The sequence below is a fragment of the Apiospora hydei genome (genome assembly GCF_038363865.1).
Source record: "Apiospora hydei strain CBS 114990 chromosome Unknown utg000005l_segment0_segment0, whole genome shotgun sequence".
Classification (NCBI taxonomy): Eukaryota; Fungi; Ascomycota; class Sordariomycetes; order Amphisphaeriales; family Apiosporaceae; genus Apiospora; species Apiospora hydei.
In genome coordinates, this window is record NW_027117364.1 from 2,810,040 (window position 1) to 2,828,604 (window position 18,565).

General features: G+C 54.2%; 6 protein-coding genes across 6 annotated transcripts; 2 read left to right on the forward strand and 4 right to left on the reverse strand.

Annotated features, from left to right (window-relative positions):
• Nucleotides 1-2,194: 2,194 nt before the first annotated feature.
• Nucleotides 2,195-4,267, reverse strand: PG997_006322 (serine carboxypeptidase; the record flags this gene model as incomplete). Its single annotated transcript, XM_066810637.1, has 1 exon — nt 2,195-4,267. The coding sequence occupies one exon, from the start codon at nt 4,265-4,267 to the stop codon at nt 2,195-2,197; it is 2,073 nt and encodes a 690-aa protein (XP_066669560.1).
• Nucleotides 4,268-4,942: 675 nt separating this feature from the next.
• On the forward strand, nt 4,943-6,724 carry PG997_006323 (uncharacterized protein; the record flags this gene model as incomplete). Its single annotated transcript, XM_066810638.1, has 1 exon — nt 4,943-6,724. One exon carries the CDS (start codon nt 4,943-4,945, stop codon nt 6,722-6,724), a length of 1,782 nt encoding a protein of 593 aa, XP_066669561.1.
• Nucleotides 6,725-7,428: 704 nt separating this feature from the next.
• On the forward strand, nt 7,429-8,045 carry PG997_006324 (uncharacterized protein; the record flags this gene model as incomplete). Its single annotated transcript, XM_066810639.1, has 2 exons — nt 7,429-7,645; nt 7,732-8,045. Coding segments are annotated over 2 exons (531 nt in total), but the record flags the coding sequence as incomplete, so codon positions are not given.
• Nucleotides 8,046-8,579: 534 nt separating this feature from the next.
• Nucleotides 8,580-12,904, reverse strand: PG997_006325 (exocyst complex component Sec3; the record flags this gene model as incomplete). Its single annotated transcript, XM_066810640.1, has 5 exons — nt 8,580-9,456; nt 9,510-10,633; nt 10,687-11,875; nt 11,920-12,673; nt 12,772-12,904. 5 exons carry the CDS (start codon nt 12,902-12,904, stop codon nt 8,580-8,582), a joined length of 4,077 nt encoding a protein of 1,358 aa, XP_066669563.1.
• A 20-nt stretch (nt 12,905-12,924) lies between these two features.
• PG997_006326 (uncharacterized protein) lies at nt 12,925-13,614 on the reverse strand (the record flags this gene model as incomplete). Its single annotated transcript, XM_066810641.1, has 2 exons — nt 12,925-13,368; nt 13,552-13,614. 2 exons carry the CDS (start codon nt 13,612-13,614, stop codon nt 12,925-12,927), a joined length of 507 nt encoding a protein of 168 aa, XP_066669564.1.
• Nucleotides 13,615-14,079: 465 nt separating this feature from the next.
• On the reverse strand, nt 14,080-16,980 carry PG997_006327 (uncharacterized protein; the record flags this gene model as incomplete). The annotated part of the gene is made up of 3 exons (XM_066810642.1): nt 14,080-14,127; nt 14,183-16,131; nt 16,209-16,980. The coding sequence occupies 3 exons, from the start codon at nt 16,978-16,980 to the stop codon at nt 14,080-14,082; spliced, it is 2,769 nt and encodes a 922-aa protein (XP_066669565.1).
• Between the last annotated feature and the right edge of the window lie 1,585 nt (nt 16,981-18,565).

Here is an 18,565-nt window from a genome sequence, read left to right on the forward strand (position 1 = left end):
GCAACTCGACGCACGAAATAGCTGCTGCTACCAGGTACCCAAGGCCACGACTGCAAGAAGATATGGGTATTCAATGATGCAAATGTGGGAATTGCTCGATTGCAAAGGCTTACCCGATGAGCTGTGCCAGCCTTTTGACCCCGCCAATGACGCTTCTCCTGTCTCCAACTCGCATAGCGCAACGCAAGAGCAAGCATCTCCAGTTGGAGAAGGCTCCATTGGCCCTGACAGAGCCTGAGGCTTTTAGACAAGCCCAAACTTGCGAAAGTCGGAGATAGGCACAGACCAAGCGGGGCACTTTTCCAACCACCGACAGGTACTGCCCGCCTCAGCCACAAGATAGGTACCTAAGATAGGTACCTAAGCTCGACCCCACCAAAAGGCTTGGTCGGCATCACGGTTAAGTGTTGTTCCGACTTTGTGACCGCCGTGGCCCACCAAACGCGGTACGGCCCATTGAAAAGTTGATTTTTCTGCATCGTAACCTTCCTGACAGCTTCTCTTTCCTACCAACAACCTGCGAGCTGTGCCTGTCCGGCTCGCAGCGAACATGAAATTGTGAGTATTTCCTCTTCCTCCGACACTCCCTCCCCATTACATTGATGACAAGTTGTAAACCGCAAACTAGAGTCTTTGACCTTAATTGGAATGAAACTGTTTTTACACGTCAGTCTGAGACGACAGACCACGCACGCTCGAGTAAAGCGCAACATTGCCATATTCAACTTGCTAACTGGTTCACAGAAACTCTGCAATAGGCAAGACCTGAATATTGGGTTACTGTCGCAGTTCGTAGCATGTTCTGCGCGCAGTGTTGTGTTCGTCACGGTTGACCTGGACTTGAATGGTATGTCACACATTTTACTTTCCTTACACACATTTTGATGATGAACAACTTCTGTGCTTTGCACAGCTGGAAATTACCGTCTGAATCCCATTGACGAAAAAACATGGCTGTTACTGATCTACCCTCCCACCTACCATTACTGTTGCTCAACTGGTCAAGTTTCTTCGGCTAACACATAATAAAGTCTAGGTCACCTCACCAATCAAGGGTATGTCTAAGCTCGCTTTATTGCAACCTTTCCTACGTTTCGTATGATGAAGCGGCACTGGGCTCCGAATCACTTTCGCATGAGACGATACGCCATTTTGCGGCAGGCCTAGAAAACCTCGCCCACTGATCCGAAACCACAAGCATCCGTGTAATAGAACAAACAGTTGAAGGCTCTTCTGACTCTTCAATCTGCAGTATGCGTAAAATATGTTGGCACGCGTGCTACAATACGGCATGATGTGTTCTTGGACGCAACCTGTACGGCCATATCCAGGGTAAGCCGACTTTCATTTCTTTTCCTTCGAACCAAACCTTCTCGTGATGATACCCTAGATGACGAGTCTTATCCGGGTTTCCGATGCAGACAACCTCTTTTTTAATACCATTCATGCCTAACTGAATCAGAAGACGTCTCAATTCATTGTTGTATCCAAAAAGTCTTAAGCATGTACTGATTTTTTTTCAAAGCTTCTCTAGGTCCAATGGTAAGCTTCACTGTCTTATATCCAACCACTTCCCATATGATGAATCGACTCGACAAATGACAAGCATATGTCTTAGCCTCACGGCGTTGAAGAGTCTAGTCTTCCTGATCCCAATCTCATGCTCTTCAAAGCTTGTTTCTATGGTTTGGACAGCAACTGACAGTCGCTGTAGCCAAGTTATTTGGTGTTCCATCTTCAGGGTTACTCACAGCACAGCAACAGGTAAGATTCCTCTACCCTTTCCCCATCACCTTGTAAAATGATGATCCAATATTCACGACGGTCAACATAGCCCTCTGGGTTTTGATGATAACGCCTGTGACAAGGCATATGTATCTGATACATTGACACTTATCATAATTTGCTGCAATTATTTGAAACCCACATTCTAACGGTTTCTCCTAGGCATTCCATCAGCACCAGCCATGCCTTATGGCTGGTCTTTGACGACTCCTGTACTAGGTAAGTCACGTAGACCTACAGTATCACCGTTTCAGAGGGGCTCGTGGATACACACTCTTTCCTAGATGTTTGAGATAAGATATATCAATTCAATATTACTTTTATCAAACTGCTACCGTCGAAGCTGCTATTGAGTGATTGTATTCGGGGTATCATGAACAACGACCTGTACACGCGAAGTTACTCGTATTTATTCGTACAAAATCCGTAGCATTGCCATCAGTACCGCCCCTGCTATAACCGTAAGCCTTGGTCTCACATCCCTGTCCGCTGTACTTTGCGGCGTGGTTGTCGCAGTGAAAAGACCTGTCAATGGCGCTGTAGGCGATGTGCTACTAGCTGTCGTATGAGACGCCGAACTAGTTGCGGCTTCTCCCGTCACCAGCGCACCATCGACAATGGCCACCTTCTCCTTGGCCGAGTCGAAGCTCCCAAGGACCTTCTGTTCCGCCTCGTCGCATGTCCCGGGGATATTCCTGACCCAGCAGGTGTGTGTGGGGCTCGGCGGGAACTCCAGCGAGCTCGTCGCGTTCGCCGGGCCCGTCGTGTCGTACGTGGCGAGGTCGACGGGCTTGCCGTCCGAGAGCGACTTGCCGAAGATGATGCGCGCGAAGACCTGGAAGGCCGTCTCGGGCTGGTAGGCGGGGACGAAGTGGCCGGCCTGGTAGATGCGGCTGAAGGAGAGGTTGCCGAGCTGGCGGACGACGCCGCCGATATAGGAGTCGTTGACGATGATGGGGGCGTAGCCGGCGTCGGCGAACGAGTCCGCGTTGGCGTTGTTGTAGGCGGGAGATGTGGCCGCGGCCGCAACGGCGAGCGAGACGGCCTCGCCGCCGTACCAGTTGCAGATGTAGTCGCGGTCGCCGTAGACGAAGCCGATGCGGATGCCGCGGTCGAGCAGGGCGGCGAGCTGGGGGACCAGGGACTGGCGCTCGTAGTCGCCGGTGGCGCGGAAGGCGGCGACGACCTGGGGGTTCGTCTCGGTGTAGTTGAGGGCGGCGCCGAGGGCGGCCTGGGCCTGGGCCGTGTTGAGGTACGAGAGGTAGCGCTGCGAGGGCGGGAAGGAGGAGTCCGGCAGGGTCGCCGCGATGTCGTAGACGCTGCGGCCCGAGTCGGCGTAGGGGAGCATCACCTGGTCGGTGCAGGTCGTGTAGGCGCGGCTGCAGAGGTCGTTGACAGAGGCGAGGGCGCCCGTGTTGGCGGGGTCACTCTCGGTGACGGCGGTGCGGCATTGCTTGATGAGATCGCGGCAGCCGCCTTGGACGTAGAAGCTCGCGTTGGCCATCTGGGCGCGGACTGGACTCAGGGCATGGAAGCCGTAGGAGTTGCTGTTGGCCATGACGGGGTAGTAGGGGGCTTGAATCAAGTCGTCCACGCAGCCATTGACAATGCCCAGCGAGGTAAGATGGATGTCCAATGCTGCCGCCGTGGTATTCGATGCGGTTCCATTGGTGAGCAGCTTGTCGTTCATCTCTTCCCATTTCGAAGCAAAAACAGGCCCGTATTTGCCGCCGTAACTCTCGGCGAACAGATTGACACCTACGGAGCTGGTATTAGGCGGATTGAAATGGGGAAATGCCGTCAGGAAGCCTTGCAGCATGTGCCACACGGCTACAGCAGCTGTCTCGGTCGTGTTGGCCGTATGATTCGAGTTCATCGAACTGAAGGTCCCATTGAGGAACAGACCGGGCGGATGTGTATCCGGCCGAGCCTCTGGCGGTATGCGGATCTCGTTGGTAAGCAAATCGAGAGACCCGTTGGTGGGCGCGTCGTACGAGAAGCCGACCTGGTTGGGCTGGTCGATGAACAGCATGTTGGAGGCGCGGTCCCAGCCCCATTCCCTCGCCACGGTCGCGAACCTGTCCTGGCCGCCGGCGTCAGCGCCGGCGTCGACGACCTCGCACGGTCCCACCTCGGCGAAGAAGCCGAACATGGAGGACGACCCAGGCCCGCCGTTCAGCCATATCGTCAGGGCCGAGGTGGGCTCGCGCGCGCCGACGAACCAGAAGAAGGTGTTGGTGGCATATCCGTCGCCCGGGGATGTCACGTTCACCCAGCCCGTATACTGCTCCTGCGTCTCGAAGGCGGTCGTGCAGGCACCATGAGGGATCTTGTAGCTGATGGTGATGTCGGAGTCGAGCGGGGAGACAATGGTGGTCAAGTTGGTGACGATGTTGGGGAATTGGGCTAGTGTGCCGGCTGCGGCAAGGGCGAGAGCAATGATAGCGTGGGTGAGGCCATGGTAAAGGGAGTGATATCTCATGGTCGCCTACACGGTCTGCATTGTGGCCGCGGCTGAAGTTGGCTACCGCAGAGGGGCTAGCGATGGGCGGGATAGCCAGTCACGAGTGCAATCAAGAAAACAAGCAAGTGCAAAATGCGCGCGAAGAACAACGCCGACGTGTTGGTTTCAACTGAGCTATATCATCTGCGCTGGTGATGTTGTGGGCTATGTATGTTGATTGTCGAGGGCAGCGAAGACTTCCAAAGTCTGCGATTGAGTTTCAATTGATTCGGAGTTGTTGTGCCGCAGAACTTTGTTGTTGACATTTTCGGCAGATGATGCAGCGAAGGACGACCTGCAGGAGTAACATAAACATTAAACATCTAGCATAACTTCCCAGGCGATCAAATGCAAGTCATCGCCCTCAACAGCGCATTCATCGTCAGTATCGTTATACACCTTTGATGATTAAATTTCAATTCAGGGTCCCGTCTGTCGAACTACTATATTATATCGTGTAAATTACAATCGGTTACTTTGGCGCCATGGCTGGTCTAATAACTGCTGGTGCAGTGCGGCTGAAAAGGCGACGGCAAGGTCTGTCTGTAACGAGATTAGTTGCCTGGATTAGTATTTCGAGACGAAAATGTAATACCACCCACCAACTCCCCTGCTAGTGATCGTGTCTCTGTTGAATATCTCCAACTATTCACAATGTCGGACTCGAATTCAGGCACTACAGCAACCGACATCATCACGTATATCGGCGTGCCTCTGGCCGTTCTCGGTGTGCTGCCGATTCTGTACAACACCATCGCCACGCTTGCCGCCCTATCCAAGATCAAGCGCATGCTCCGCCACAGCAGGCTGACGGCCCTCACCCGCAGCGATGTCGTGAACCGCGTCATCGAGGTCGAGCTGCCGCGCTATGCGGTGACGCCCTGGGACCGGTTCAGCCAGCGGTCCGAATACTGGCAGCTGTCGAGACAGCCCAGCCAGATCCCGGGAGGGTCCTGGACCACCTTCAACTGGAAGACGAACACCATCGGGATCAAGACGCAGCGCGTCGAGTACGCCGACCAGCTCCGCCAGCCCCAGGTCGAGGTCGCTTTCGACGAGCTCGTCTCGTACCTGCTCGACCTGGGCGCGGTGCCGGATCCTCACGGCTGGAAGCTGCTCCGATCGACTGGGCTGTGGACACCGGCTGGCTGCGCGCTGATGACGGCGAGGGGTGGGCAAAAGGCGCTTAGTATTGCGCCATTGGATGACTCGGATGGTCACCTGTCACTTGCCGTGAATTGGTTGCCTTCCTGGACTACCCGCGACTTCTCATCGTTGCCTCCGTACTGGGTGAGTCTACCACCGCCGCCGAAGAAGGCGGAAGCTCCAGAGTCTGCCGAAGCTTCCACGGCCCAAGATGCCCTGGAGACGACTGAGGATAAGGAGCCAGTGAAGAAGGATACCGGTAGTGTATACAGCCAAGAGTCAATGGTCTCTTTCCAAAGGCAGGGAGAAGACCATGCTGCCAAACCCATCACGTGCCAGATCTCAGTCGAGGGCCTCACGACGGCCATCAGCCAAGAAGCAGATCTTCTGCGTTCCGACAGCAGCCTGCACAGTCTCTTCATCGGACACCTGCGTGTCCGCCGGGACAAGCAGGATGGCATGTGGTTCGCCAGCGCCTGCACCGCCTACGGAACGACGAGCCAGACGATGCTCTGGAACTACAAGATCCCCGACGAGATCCTCGCCTTTGCGCGCCGGGACACCGTGCCCTGCGGCGTCCTCGTTCTGCTCGGGGTCGTAGACGACGCGGAAACGCCCGAGTGGTCCACCAAGCACAACACGATCGAGGAACAACACGAGCAGTTCGTCAGACGCAACACGGAGCAACAACTCGCGTTGCGGGCTGAAATGAAGATGGCCCCCGCGGACCGGCAACGCGCTGCGGCGGAGAGGATGCAGCGGGAGAACATGCAGAGAATGCAGGACAGTAAGTGCACATGGGCCCGTAATCCCGGACTTTCAATAGCTAGCTGGAGGGAGCTAACAACTCTGCCAAAATATGAAGTGCGCGACAAGATGCGTCTGGATAGGCAACGCCAGGAAGCCAGAGAGTCTGAAGCCCTACAGAGCCCCAAATGGGACACCAAGTTGATCGCAGACCACAACCTGCGCTGGCTAAAATCGCGTCATGAGGTAGATGACTCCCTGAGCTTGAAGGATGCTGCCGGCACTCTCCTCCATCGCATGGTCCTCGACGGCCAGTTCACGTCGTCGATATGCGGCATGCTGGATCTTTGGAAGGCCTGGGCAGATAACGGCGGCATGAGGAAGTCGGATTACACTGCCTTGAGAGATGACCAAGAGACCTTTGCTCAGGCAAGTCTGCTCGTTGCCATGATCAAGGATGCTACTACGGCCGCACTCGAGGGGTCGTTGTCTGTGGAACTACAGGAGTGCATGAGGATGTGGAGGACTGTTCGCCTGGGTTGATGAGAGCCGTTTTGCTCGAACCATTTCCTATCTTTACCCATTTACTAGGCGAATACTAACATTTCAACTTATTGAACTTATGTAAACGCTGCAAGTGGCCAGCTGGTATCGAAAGCATATGTGTGGTCGTAGCTACGCAGTCTCAAGCTTGCTTCCAGCCCCCAATCCCGGGCGAAGCCGTTCTTTGACCGCTGACCGCTTGATGGGCAAGTATACCTGACCGACCGACCAACTTACTCATGCACCCAGACCTCTGGCCTCCATCGTCATAGGAGAGCCACGCCGAGGCATCGCTGGGCTGGGGATCGTGCTGCATTACCCGGAATGAGGTATAAATCTGCCCCCTGCATAGGCCAAGGAAGACCATGCAAGATCGGCAGCTAATTGACGAGGTACCCCATCCTCTGCCACCTTTCTCCGCATCCTCACAAGAATGGCCCGACCCCCTCCACTGCAACCCTGAATCAAGATCTATCGCAGAGTCCACAACTGGCATCTGCTGCGGGACGAGGTGTGGGATCCGGCTACCGGGTATTTGCTCGGTACACGATAGCGGTAACGAGATTCAAGAAGACTGTCTGCTCCAATATGGTATTGATATATAAATTCACATGGTTTTCTCGTACCTGTTGCTGATTTGTAGAGTAGCCGTAGAGACATTTGTACGCTCCCTTGCCCTTGCACTTAGAAAGATAAAATAAGCATCCATACATAACATCAAGATGCGCAGCTTCTTCGCCCCTCTCCTCGCCGCCTTCGCCACGAGCGTGGCCGCCGCGGGCCCGACGCCGCCGGGCTTCGAGTTCCTCTACACGGTCAACGCGACGCTCGCGCCCGGCATCCAGATCGGCCCCGGCCCGCAGGGCGACCGCCAGGCCATCCCCATCATCGGCGGCGAGTTCCACGGCCCCAAGCTGAACGGTAAATCTCTCCCTCTTCCTCTCCCTCTCCCTCTGCCTACCTCCCTCTCCCTCTCGGACTGATCGCTAAGACCATATGCAATACAGGCAAAGTCCTGAACCTGGGCGCCGACTGGGGCCTGACGGACCAGTACGGCACCTTCCACCCGGACACGCGCTACCACTTCCAGACGGACGACGGCGCCAACATCTTCATCCGCACCAGCGGGCCCGCGCAAAAGGACGGCACCATCCACCTGCACTGCCTCCTCGAGACGGGCCACCCGGACTACTACTGGCTCAACAACGTCGTCGCCGTCGGCATATTGAACGGCGGGACCGGATACGTCGTCATCGACGTCTGGCAGGTACGATACGTCCTCCCTCGGGGGCAGAGACAAAGAAAAACCCTTGTCCGATGAACTAACCATTGCCTGATATCTACAGTTGACTTCACCTGCTAAATAAGGTACTTGAGGTATTAATGTCTAAATATCTAATATGGGTGGAAGGGAGACTTGGCACGGGTGACCAAAAGTCAGATGGTTGTATATACTTACACTATGCACTATTCAAGCCTGTTTTAACTAACGTGCAACTGTCCTAAGCTCGATTACGGTTCATGGGAGTATGGCAGTTACTACATGGAATAATAAATATATATGTAAATTGCCCGCTCAACATCTAGTCTTTATATTGATTATTACACGCTGAAAGGGAGTCATCGTATCATTCATGGGGCTATCCAGCATATACATTCCATCTTCATCAACCCCCGCAACACTCATCTATCCACTGAACTGAATTGCACCTGCTTGTCCCCTCTAGCCTTCTTCAAACGTGACTAGACTCTCCGGGCCATGGCCGGCTCCAGAGCTGTCAAGCAAGCTATTACATCTCCATACTATACTACCTCCCAATCGAGAACGCGCTCTTGACCTCCCGCGCGCGGCCACTCAAAAGAGCACATCTCCGCCGTAGACGCTGGCCGTGACCGTGCTGATGCGGACCTCGACCTCGCCGTAGAACTTCTCGCACTCCCGCAGCACGCGGTTGACCAGGTTGCGGCCGCCTTGGGGGTCTTCGGCGTCGCCAAAGTGCTTCTCGACCCTCTTCCGCAGAGCCTCGACGCCCTTCTTGACTTCCTTGCCGTCGTAGTTGGACAAGATCTTGTTGAAGGTGGACTTGGAGTTGCTGGGCTGGGCTGCGATGATGGCGGTGGACTTGCCAGACGCGAGCTGCGCTTCGATGTTCTCCAGGTACTCAAGGAGCTTGCCTAGAGGACGACGCATCACCGCATTGAGATAGAGGTTCATATGCTCATTGAGCTCGGAGCCAGCAGCTGCCTTCCAATCCTCGAGGATCTCAAGGCTGTGCGTGTCAACCTCGTCCAAGAAGTGGTTCATATTCTCAATGAGCAGAATGTGGAAGTTGAGGGCCTCCTTATCCTCCGGGTCTGCCCCGGAACTGGTAAGAGTGGTAGGGTTTTCACGCGCAATAACCTTGAGCGAATCAAACATGGATCGGATGATGCGATCGTACTCGTGGTCCACAGAGCGGCGAGCCGAACTGCCAGAGTCGGCAGCCGTCATCATGCTCTCAATGACCATACAGAACTGGGGGAACACGCGGATGAAGGAGATGACGCCCTTGCGCTTCTTGATCTTGACCTTGGTTTCTTCGATGGCACGGATCTGCTCATCAACGAACTTGGAGAAGCGTGCCTCGAGACCACTGTGCAGTTTTTGGAGGACGTTGTTCAGGAAGTCCTGGTTGGACTGGGTCACTCTGGAATGCTTGCGTTCAATCATCGCCAAGACGCCAACTCCTTGTCTGTCAAACGCGTCAGTATGGTAATGTGGGAAGAGAGGCACAAATGTACTTACAATGGATCCTGGGACAGCACCCAGTCAACTGTGCTCTGCAGATCCTGTTCCAAGAAAGAGAAAATGGACTCCATAGCTTTAGTGACCCTTCTAGCCAACTCTCGATCCGGTTCCATGAGCCTATGGCGCTTGAGGTCACCGCCGCGTCTGTCGCGGGGCTTTGAAGCTGCCACAGCATCAGGAAAATCGATCGTCTCTAGGGTTGTGGCATGGAAAAAGTCAATGATGAAATTTTGTTCCATCTCGACAAGTGGCAGCATATCCTCGACGATAGCCGCGAAGATTTCGTACGGAAGGCTCCGCCCATCTGCCACCTTGTCAAGGTTTGTCCGACTGCCTTCTCCCATGGGAGATCGCAAGGACTTCGCCAAGGTCTGGCTTCGCTTGACTGTGAGCTTCCTTGCAGCATCCATTTTGCTTTCGTGCTGCTTTTCGATTTGGGTGGAGAAGAGCAGGTCGCCTTCGTCGCCGGTCGGTTTCCGTGCGTTGCGCTTCCACGCATCCAATACACCCTTGAATTCTGCTTTATATAACGGCAAGTTGGCCATTTGGTAGGTCTGGATCATGCTATTCCAGCCAAGAAGATTCATGTCCTTAGCGTATAACATGAGTGGACTATAACGCCACAGCATGTCGCGTCCAACATCGTGATGCTGCTGGTCGACCTTTTTAGAAAGAGCCCCATCAAGCACCTTCTTGGTCTCCCGAGCGGCTTGTTCGAACTGCTTGTCCATGAATTCTTTGAATCGTACGAGAAATTGGGCGTTGCTCGATGTGTACATCTCTTTCTTCTCTTGGACGATGCGCATCTTGCCATAATCAGAATTAAATCCTGCCTGTTGTTCACCAAGGCTTGTGTCCTCGCTCCTGCGGACCTCGGAGCCATCCACAGCAGGATCGATCTTCACCATGGCCTTGTACAAGGTGACTAGGGTAAGTTCGACATCCTCGAGCCCTTGGGTTGAATCGAGAGGAGCGACTTCGAGAGGCCTCAAGTCCTCGCGCTGAATCGCACAGGTATCCAGAAGTGACTCGAGCTCCTTCTTCAGCGCCTTCTGATTTGCTGCCTGGACCTGCAGACCTTGACCTTGAGCTTCGATGTAGGCGATATCGTCAGACAGAGTCTATACTATGTTAGCGATGATATCTGAATAGTTTAGAGACCACGAGGACTTACCGATAACTCCACACTGTAAAGCGTTAGTAGATTATCAAGCTCGTCACATTCCGCAATCGAAAGGTCGAGACCTCTTTTGATAGCATCCATCCGCCCATCGTCCTCTTCAAAACGAACAACCCAACCGCCAGCTTGCGCCTTGTTGAGCTGCCGGTCGATGTCCATCTTCATCTCCTCGTAGTTGCGGCCACGCATCTGGTCGCCGGGTACCCAGCCAAAATGGTCAAGCCACTTGGTGAATTCACCTGTTTGGCCGGCCAGTATCGTGGTATCAATCCCCAAGGTGCTCAAATACTTTGCATCATTGCTCGTAATGGCGGGGTCCTTCATTTCCTCCACTTTGTTCAGCTCCGCGCTCTTGAGAGCATCTTTAGCCGAGGGCTGGAGACTGCTAGGACGGCTCGCGTTGGCCTCAGTCAACTTCAACTTTGGCACGCCTGAGCCGCTCTCCGAAGCTTGTGGCTCTGGCTCTGGCGCTGCCCTGGGCGGGGCTGGAATAACAGACGTAATACCATCTGGCCCTTCTGTGCCGCTGTCCTGGCGTTTCAACTCCCGCAGGCGCTCACCGGCACCACCAACCCTTGGCTTGAACGCTGCCGCTGCAGATGCTGCCTTCCACAGCGTGCCTGCCAGATCGCCTTTGGAACGTTTGGCCTTGATCATGGGGCCAAGACCCGGTCGGCTATCTTCAGGTTCGGGAGGGGGAGCAATGGGACTTGCCGCATCCGGAGCAGGGCTTGCAGATGCACTGACAAACGGTGTTGCATTGGCTGGTTCAGGCGAAGGTGCACGTTTCTCTGGTTCCTGGTCGGGTTCTTGCAGGGTCTCTTGCATTGGTGCAGGTTCCGTCCTACGACTAAACGATGGTTTGCGGGGCGACATTCTATCACTGCTACGGGGAGGCGGAGGTGGTTGCTGTTGCGGTGGCGGTTCTCGACGATTGCCGGAACTCATCAGCGGCGCAGGGACCAGATCGGTATCACGATCACGAGTTTGTGGCCTTGTAGGGTCCATTGGCGGGCGCCTCCTGTCGGGAAGATCAACTTGCGGCGGAGGTGGTGTTGGCTGTGTCGGAGGTGGAAGAGGTAACTGTGCTGGAGGAGGTGGTGTTCGAGAATTATCCCTTTCACCACCGAAGCGACCGAAAGCACCGGGGCCGCTGATGCCGCCCCTCGAGCGGGGTGGCACACTGGATGCGTCGTCGCTCCTTGTTGTCGTGAATGAGGTAGCGACGGAATCCTGGCTCGGATTTCCACCCCCAGACGCCGAAGGGCAGCATTTTGGCCAGCACCTCGACCCGAATCGAAACTAGGTGTAGGCGAACCATTGGCTCCGTTGCGAGGTGCCAGATTGCGAGCTGGCGACGCGGGGGGCCGCGGGGGTGGAGGTTGATATGCTTCGATTGGCGTATTGTTGGCTGATAGTCCAGAGAGATTGCTTTGGGAAGCGCCGGCTGGGGGTGTTGGAGCTGCACCAGGTCGTAAAGACATTGGCGTCTCGGCAGGTGTGGGATTTCGTGCTGCCGGTGGTGGTGGTCTTCGTGACCCGAGGACTTGGTCAAGCTCACGGGCATCAAACCCGATTAGTTCAGGCACTTTGCCGTTGGTGTATTTTCCGTATATCTTGATCAGACTTGCAATAAAGAATTTCTTTTCTTTATCGGCTTGGGCTTGCCAGTAGTACGGCTTGCCAATATGGACCGTGAAGCCCGTATCACCAGCCCATTGCCTTTTCTGCGGGTCGCCGGTGTTACCCGTAAACGACTCTATGCTGGTCAAGTCGTTAAGGTCCCATGTTTTACCGATAGAGAAGGTGGCATTTGGGTTCTCCTTGGACTTGTGCATGCGCACCCGTCCTGATTTCCGAACGGCAACGATGATGACGCGGGGCTTCTCGGCTGCAGTGTTTCTTACTTCGGGCGGAGCGGGCGCACTTGGATGGCTGCTATATTCGGTGATCCTGATGTGGGTGATGTACGTTTCCATCACTGCGATGTCATCATGTTAGCCCATCTGTTCTGTCTCGACACACGTCTTCATCAAACAAAACGATGCCCGGAGGCACCAGCGGGCAAGGCAAGCTTACGAGAGCCGTCGACATCCTTCTTGTTGAAGCAACTGTCTACGATGCGACGCTTCTCCTCCTCGAAACGCTCCGCACGGGTCATTTCGCGGCCGCCCTTCATGTAGCCGCCTCCGTTCTGCCGTGAGGCATCCATTGCCGGCGATGGGGGGTAGTTTAGTATCGTGTCATGGATTGGAAAGCGTGGGAGGCGTGGCGACGGGAGTTGTCGAGCATCTTCCGGTTCGTCGTGTTCTCTGGGCTGGCTGGGTGAGCGAGGGTCGTAGAAGTCTGCTCCTTTCCCTCAAAATCCTGCGTCGCTCTCCGATTCGCAATCCCCAAAATGGGGGGCCCCGGGGGTCGCGTTACGAGTGCGGTACTGACGTGTCGCAGGACCGATGCGACAGTTGAGCCTGAAAGCCGTGGGAAACGATGCAGCGGCAACAAATCTGCTCTTGGGAGAGCTCTGTTTTCTACGTAGGTTGTCGGGCTGGTTTTCGAACCATCGGGTTGGAGGTCAGGCGGCAAGGCGGGCTTAGTTGCAGGAAAGTTGAAGTCGTCGTTTCTTCGAGGTCCATGCATCCAAATGTCCCAAATGTCCCAAATGTCAAGTGTCCCAGTCTAAGGTTGCCAGTCCAATCCCAGTAGTTGCAAGCCAAGCTAGGGAGGGAGGTTAGGCTTTAGCAGTCCCTGAGTACCTAAGGACCTAACCTAAGGGACTAAGGCCAACACGGACTCGGCCCTGCTTTGCTGGATCCCTGCCACGACGCTACAGTACCTTGTTTTCGACCCCGGACTACATACGCAGTCTGTCTTGCATGGCATGAAGACAATTGCCGCTGTTTGAGAACGTGAATCCCACTCCATCCCAGATCTCGTCTAGATTGAGATTTCGGGATGCAAGCTGATGTCCGTACACGTACAGATGATTTTCTTTTTTCATAAGCAGCAATACGCCTTTTGTTTTACTTTACGCATTGCTGGAAACACTAGCGCATTTTACTTCCCCTTTAATGGTCCAGGCTCATTCTTGCCAGGTATAGAATCTATTCGCGTGGCTCTTATAAGCATCTACCTAGGATCTATGCTTCATTGCATGCAGCCGAAGGCCCATCTTGCTCGCATTCGCCTTCCTGTCAATATGCACGTATAACTAATTATTCATACAACCAACCTGTCTTCCAAGAATCCCTAGAAACACATAGGAAATCAATGGCTCGCAGTCCTTAACGCCGAGGGTATTACTACATCCGTCGCCCAATCGTGTCGCGTTGCCCCTATCAGCGAGCGACGGGACAAATCTATTGCATCTTTCTGTCACTCAGACAAGCATCATGTTTCTTGCTGAACGAGCTGTAAAAGAGAGGCAATGTAACTGGCCTAGAAAACGTCACGTTAGTGTGTACTTGGCTTCGTGTGGTATAACGGCACTTACCATAGCCTTATTCTCCGTCATGACCTCAAACAGGCGTGACATGACCGGTCGGAACAGCCGTTCGTTCCAGCCGCCGCTTTCACCTCCTGCCTCTTCCTTCTTCAGAAGCTCTTCCTCGGACTCGGTCTTGACTACATTTCGAGCAATGTTGCGGAGAACAAGGACCGCGCTCAACGGAATGCCGGCTGCTTGGTCAAGTTGCGGCTTACGCTCATCCTTGGTCACCAAAGTCTGCTCCCATGTGACGCACATCGTCTTGGCAGGAACAACGTAAGACTTCCGCTGCCGCTTAGCAATTGACTCGGTGCTCTCCGAAAGCCCACGCTTTTGCGGCAATGGGATGTGCGTCTTGAGATGGCGCGTCAGTTGTGAAAGCTGCACCTTGGTCGGTTGCGGATACCTGTGGCAGTTGCTCCACTGGCAGGCAACTTCCAATTCTCGATTCTCGAACTTGCCATCCTCGCCGGCGGCTTGGCCAAGATGAGCTGTGAGAAGATGGTGCCACATCGACTCCCCGGTAGGGAAGAAAATACCACACTTCTTAATAGCAGGGTTGCTTGCAGTAACCCATTGGCATCTTGCGTACTCCTCCTTAGTCTCGTAATTCAAAGGACAGGTTCTCGCGCGAATACCCTCAATGATGAAGCGCTGCACCTCTCCAGGGCCCCTGATGATCTGTGCCCGCGCACCCGAGTACACGTGGCTGACATTTCGAATAAAATCTGCAGCGCTCAGAGTATTGCGATTGTTGCCGCCAAAGGAACTCTGGTAAGCTTGCCATATGGCAATCTGAGTGATGTGGGACTCCGAGTCTTCCTCGAAAAGGCTCTGCAACCAGTGGAAACAGCGTTGTGGCTCGTCAGTACTCGAAAGCTTCTCCTGAAGATCTTGCGGGAGCGGGGCGACCTCTTCCGAGGCACTGTCCTTGCGCTCGGGTTCCAGAATAAGGTCTTCTTTGACTCTCTTAGCACCATGAGCAAGCAACCGTACCAAGTGAGGCACAACGCGTTCCATGTTGACAGCTGAAAGTAACGATTCGACATTAGGCACAACAGCCGTGTACTGGTAAAGAAAATCGAGGCAAGCATCCATCAACTCTTCGTCATTGAGTAAGAGCCAGTTCATGATGTTATGCAGGACGGACGAAGGGACGTTCTGAAGTTTGTTGGTGGCGTCCAAGTTCATGGAGATGCGACTGATAGCACGAAGCGCTGTCAGAATCGTCCCACGATCGGTAGAGTCGAGCTGCGCTAGCAACGACCGGTACAGCGGATCCTCGGAGTTCAGCTCCATCCCCGGAGTTAGTTGCTCAGCGATATCGAGGGCGAAGTGTTTTAGCTCTACGAGCATTTCGTAGCTCGGGAGATGCAAGATGATGCACAGGAGATCCTTGAGAGGATACACATCCCTCATGTAGTATGCATTCTCCTGCAGCATGAGCATGTTCCGAATCGTAAGAACGGCTTCGGTTACTCTCACCAACTGGTCTGCAAAGTCGGCAGGCTGCATGTAGTCAAGAATCGCTTTGGGCTTCAACTTCTGTATTCGCTCAATGATGTCGCCTGTGCCATTGGCGCCATCAAGAGTGCCGATGTCCTCGGTTTCATCCGTTCCAAAGTATGCGACTTGCCAATCCACGTGGTAGAATAGATTGCCAACCTCCAGCCCCTTCTCTATCAAGCCTTCCGCGAGTCCGAGGAAGGACTCGAATTTATACTTGTCGCCTCGCTCAAAGGAGATCTTAACAAGATGATTGAGAGCAAAGGCTTGCTCAGAGGGTATGCCGGACCGCAGAGACTGTAGGCAGCGGGTGTAGATGTTGGGACCGTCGAATCCAGCTCCAGGCGCGATGGGTCTAGCAGGCGGAGGGGGCTCGGCTCTAAGCTGTCGCTGTCTCCTGGCAAACTCGGCAGGATTGTTCCCTGGGGTGTTCACGGGACGCAGCGGGACTGTAATCGGGGTCGCGTTTCGTATCCCTCCGGCAGTCTTGATGCCGTCTCCGGGTTTGACGGAGTGAATGTGGTACTAGCACCCCGGAGGGCCGCTTGCTGGGCCTGGATGAGATGCAGAGGATTGTTTGGGTCGTGACGTTGGGGAGTGTGGTGCGGTGGAGGTGGTTGGGAGTTGTGAGTTGTAAGACCTTGGTTTGCATTGGGCGTGGCATGTTGAGACGATGCTTGTCGAGATGCGCGCGTCGGACCTGTCTCTGGCTGGAAGGGTATGCGCTGGGGAGGAGCCTCCCTGAGGCGTCCCGAGGCTCGATTCCCTGAAACGGGCGTGCTTTCGGCGGCTTGAGTCTCCTTGACAGGCGTATCGGCTCCAGAGCGTTTGACTGTTTGATTAAAGCTCTCCAGTGTGCGAGTTGCGACAGGTCCATGTCTCGTAGCGCAGGACTGCTGCTCGAGGATTTCCTTGGGAGGAGGGTCCTTTCCGAATTGATCCTTAACCCAATAAGCCGAGAGATAGCGATAGAAGTCCTGTTTGAGCTGGAAGGACAACTGTCCCATGCCTTTGTTGTCTTCAAACCACATACCAAGCTCGTTGGCCAATGCACCCCAGGCCTTCTGGATCTTGTTCATCTCATCGTAACCGCCCTTCGCGATGACGGCCTTGTATAGCTTCAGCAGGTCGACGGTGACATGGCCGTACATGGTCTGCAGCTTGGGGCACTTTTCGAACGAGGTTCCGCGCGCGCTGTGGAAGACCTCGAGCTTCTTGATGAACTCGTCGTACTCTGCTGTTGGCTCGATCTCGTGAATGTACGGCTTGTCGGCCGCTGAGCCCTTCTTGGGCGCCATCTTGATCGGAGGGCTTGGCGCGGGCGCCCAAAGTCGAGGGTCGGCTGGTTACAATGGCAAAGGCTTGCGTTGGGGTGTTGCGCTGTGAAATTTAATGGATCACCAGTCGGGTTTTGGCAGCTTGACACGAGAGCTCTGGTCGCAGGGCTGATGGTCCAGTCCAGTTGCCTCGCGAAAATCAATTTGGCGATTGCATTGGCGTGTTTAGTTCGCGGCTGGCATGGACTTGGCCCGTGCATCCTACACCATAGGCAAATACGTACCTTCTGAAACTTTATGGGGCATCCCAGGTACCTGCATTCGTCATATGTATTCATATAACGAGTCGGTCTCATGTAAACGACGTCAGCTTATACCTAATCTCCATACTCCTAGCTCCAGTCTGTTCTACTACGTCGTCCGCATACACACGGACGACCACAAAGTATTTGGTCTATCAAAATGGCGGTATGTGCGTGCACCTCCGGTTTCCCTTGGGCGACAGGGTGAATACATACACTACCTAAATTGGAATTATCGCTTGGCTAGATGCCCTCCATCACATGGATGACTGGACTCAATCAATGGGAATAGCATCATCGATGCAATACATGTGACGAACCCGTCAAAACTGGACAGTCGAATCAGGGGGTGCAAACGCATCTTTCCCTAGATTTCCAAACTTGTGCTGAGTCTGGAGTTTGGTTTGAGAGATGGCAAGTACGTTCAAGGGATGTTAAGGTAGGCAGGCACCCTTCTTCGTGCCTTCCACCTTCCTACATGCCTACTTAAGTAGGTAGGTAGGTATGTACAAGTGCAGGTACAGCGCTCACCAACAGAAACAGCGAACTGTTCTGTCATGCACGTCCTGCCTGCCTGCCTGCCTGCCTGACATTGATACACTTGATCCCAATGAGTCGAAAAGACGGCCCTAAAAGCGTTGGCTACATGTCTGCGTGATGCACATTGCAAGCTTCCACAGGACACCCTTATATCATTTCAATTCAGGAGGTCCCGATATGGGCTACTAATCACTTTGACTTACTTCGAGTTCCTACCTACATACCAGTCAGCAAACCTGAGAACCTACAAGTCCGATACAACTTCATCGTATACCCTTCCTTGCAATAATACATATCTACCTCCCATCATACCTTTCAATATGCCAGGACCCAACGCCTTCAGAAAAACGAAGGCCTCTGGCTCACAGGCTGCCAGAGGGAAAGACCCGCCGCCAAAATTAATCAAGAGGCCTAGGATGGGCACAGGCTCGGTCTCCCAACCTGCTTCGTCAAGACCGTCGGCGCAAGGATTTGTGCCTAAACCTGCTGCTGTCAATGAGAAGCTAGAGGCGGCGGGCTTCACTCCTTTTGGCTTTCGCAGCAGTAGCAGGAACAGCAACCCTGGCCATTCATATCCAGGAGGTCGCCCTGGAAGTGGAAACCCTATCCCACGGCCTGTATCTCGACAGAGATCTATCCCAAATTCTCAGGCACACGGCGCCCCTATCCAGGTGTTTGCTCCAGACCAAGATGAGGACATGCAAAGACAAGGGTTGTATCGCTTCAAGCCCTACCGACAACCAGAGTATTATGGCCCAGTCCAC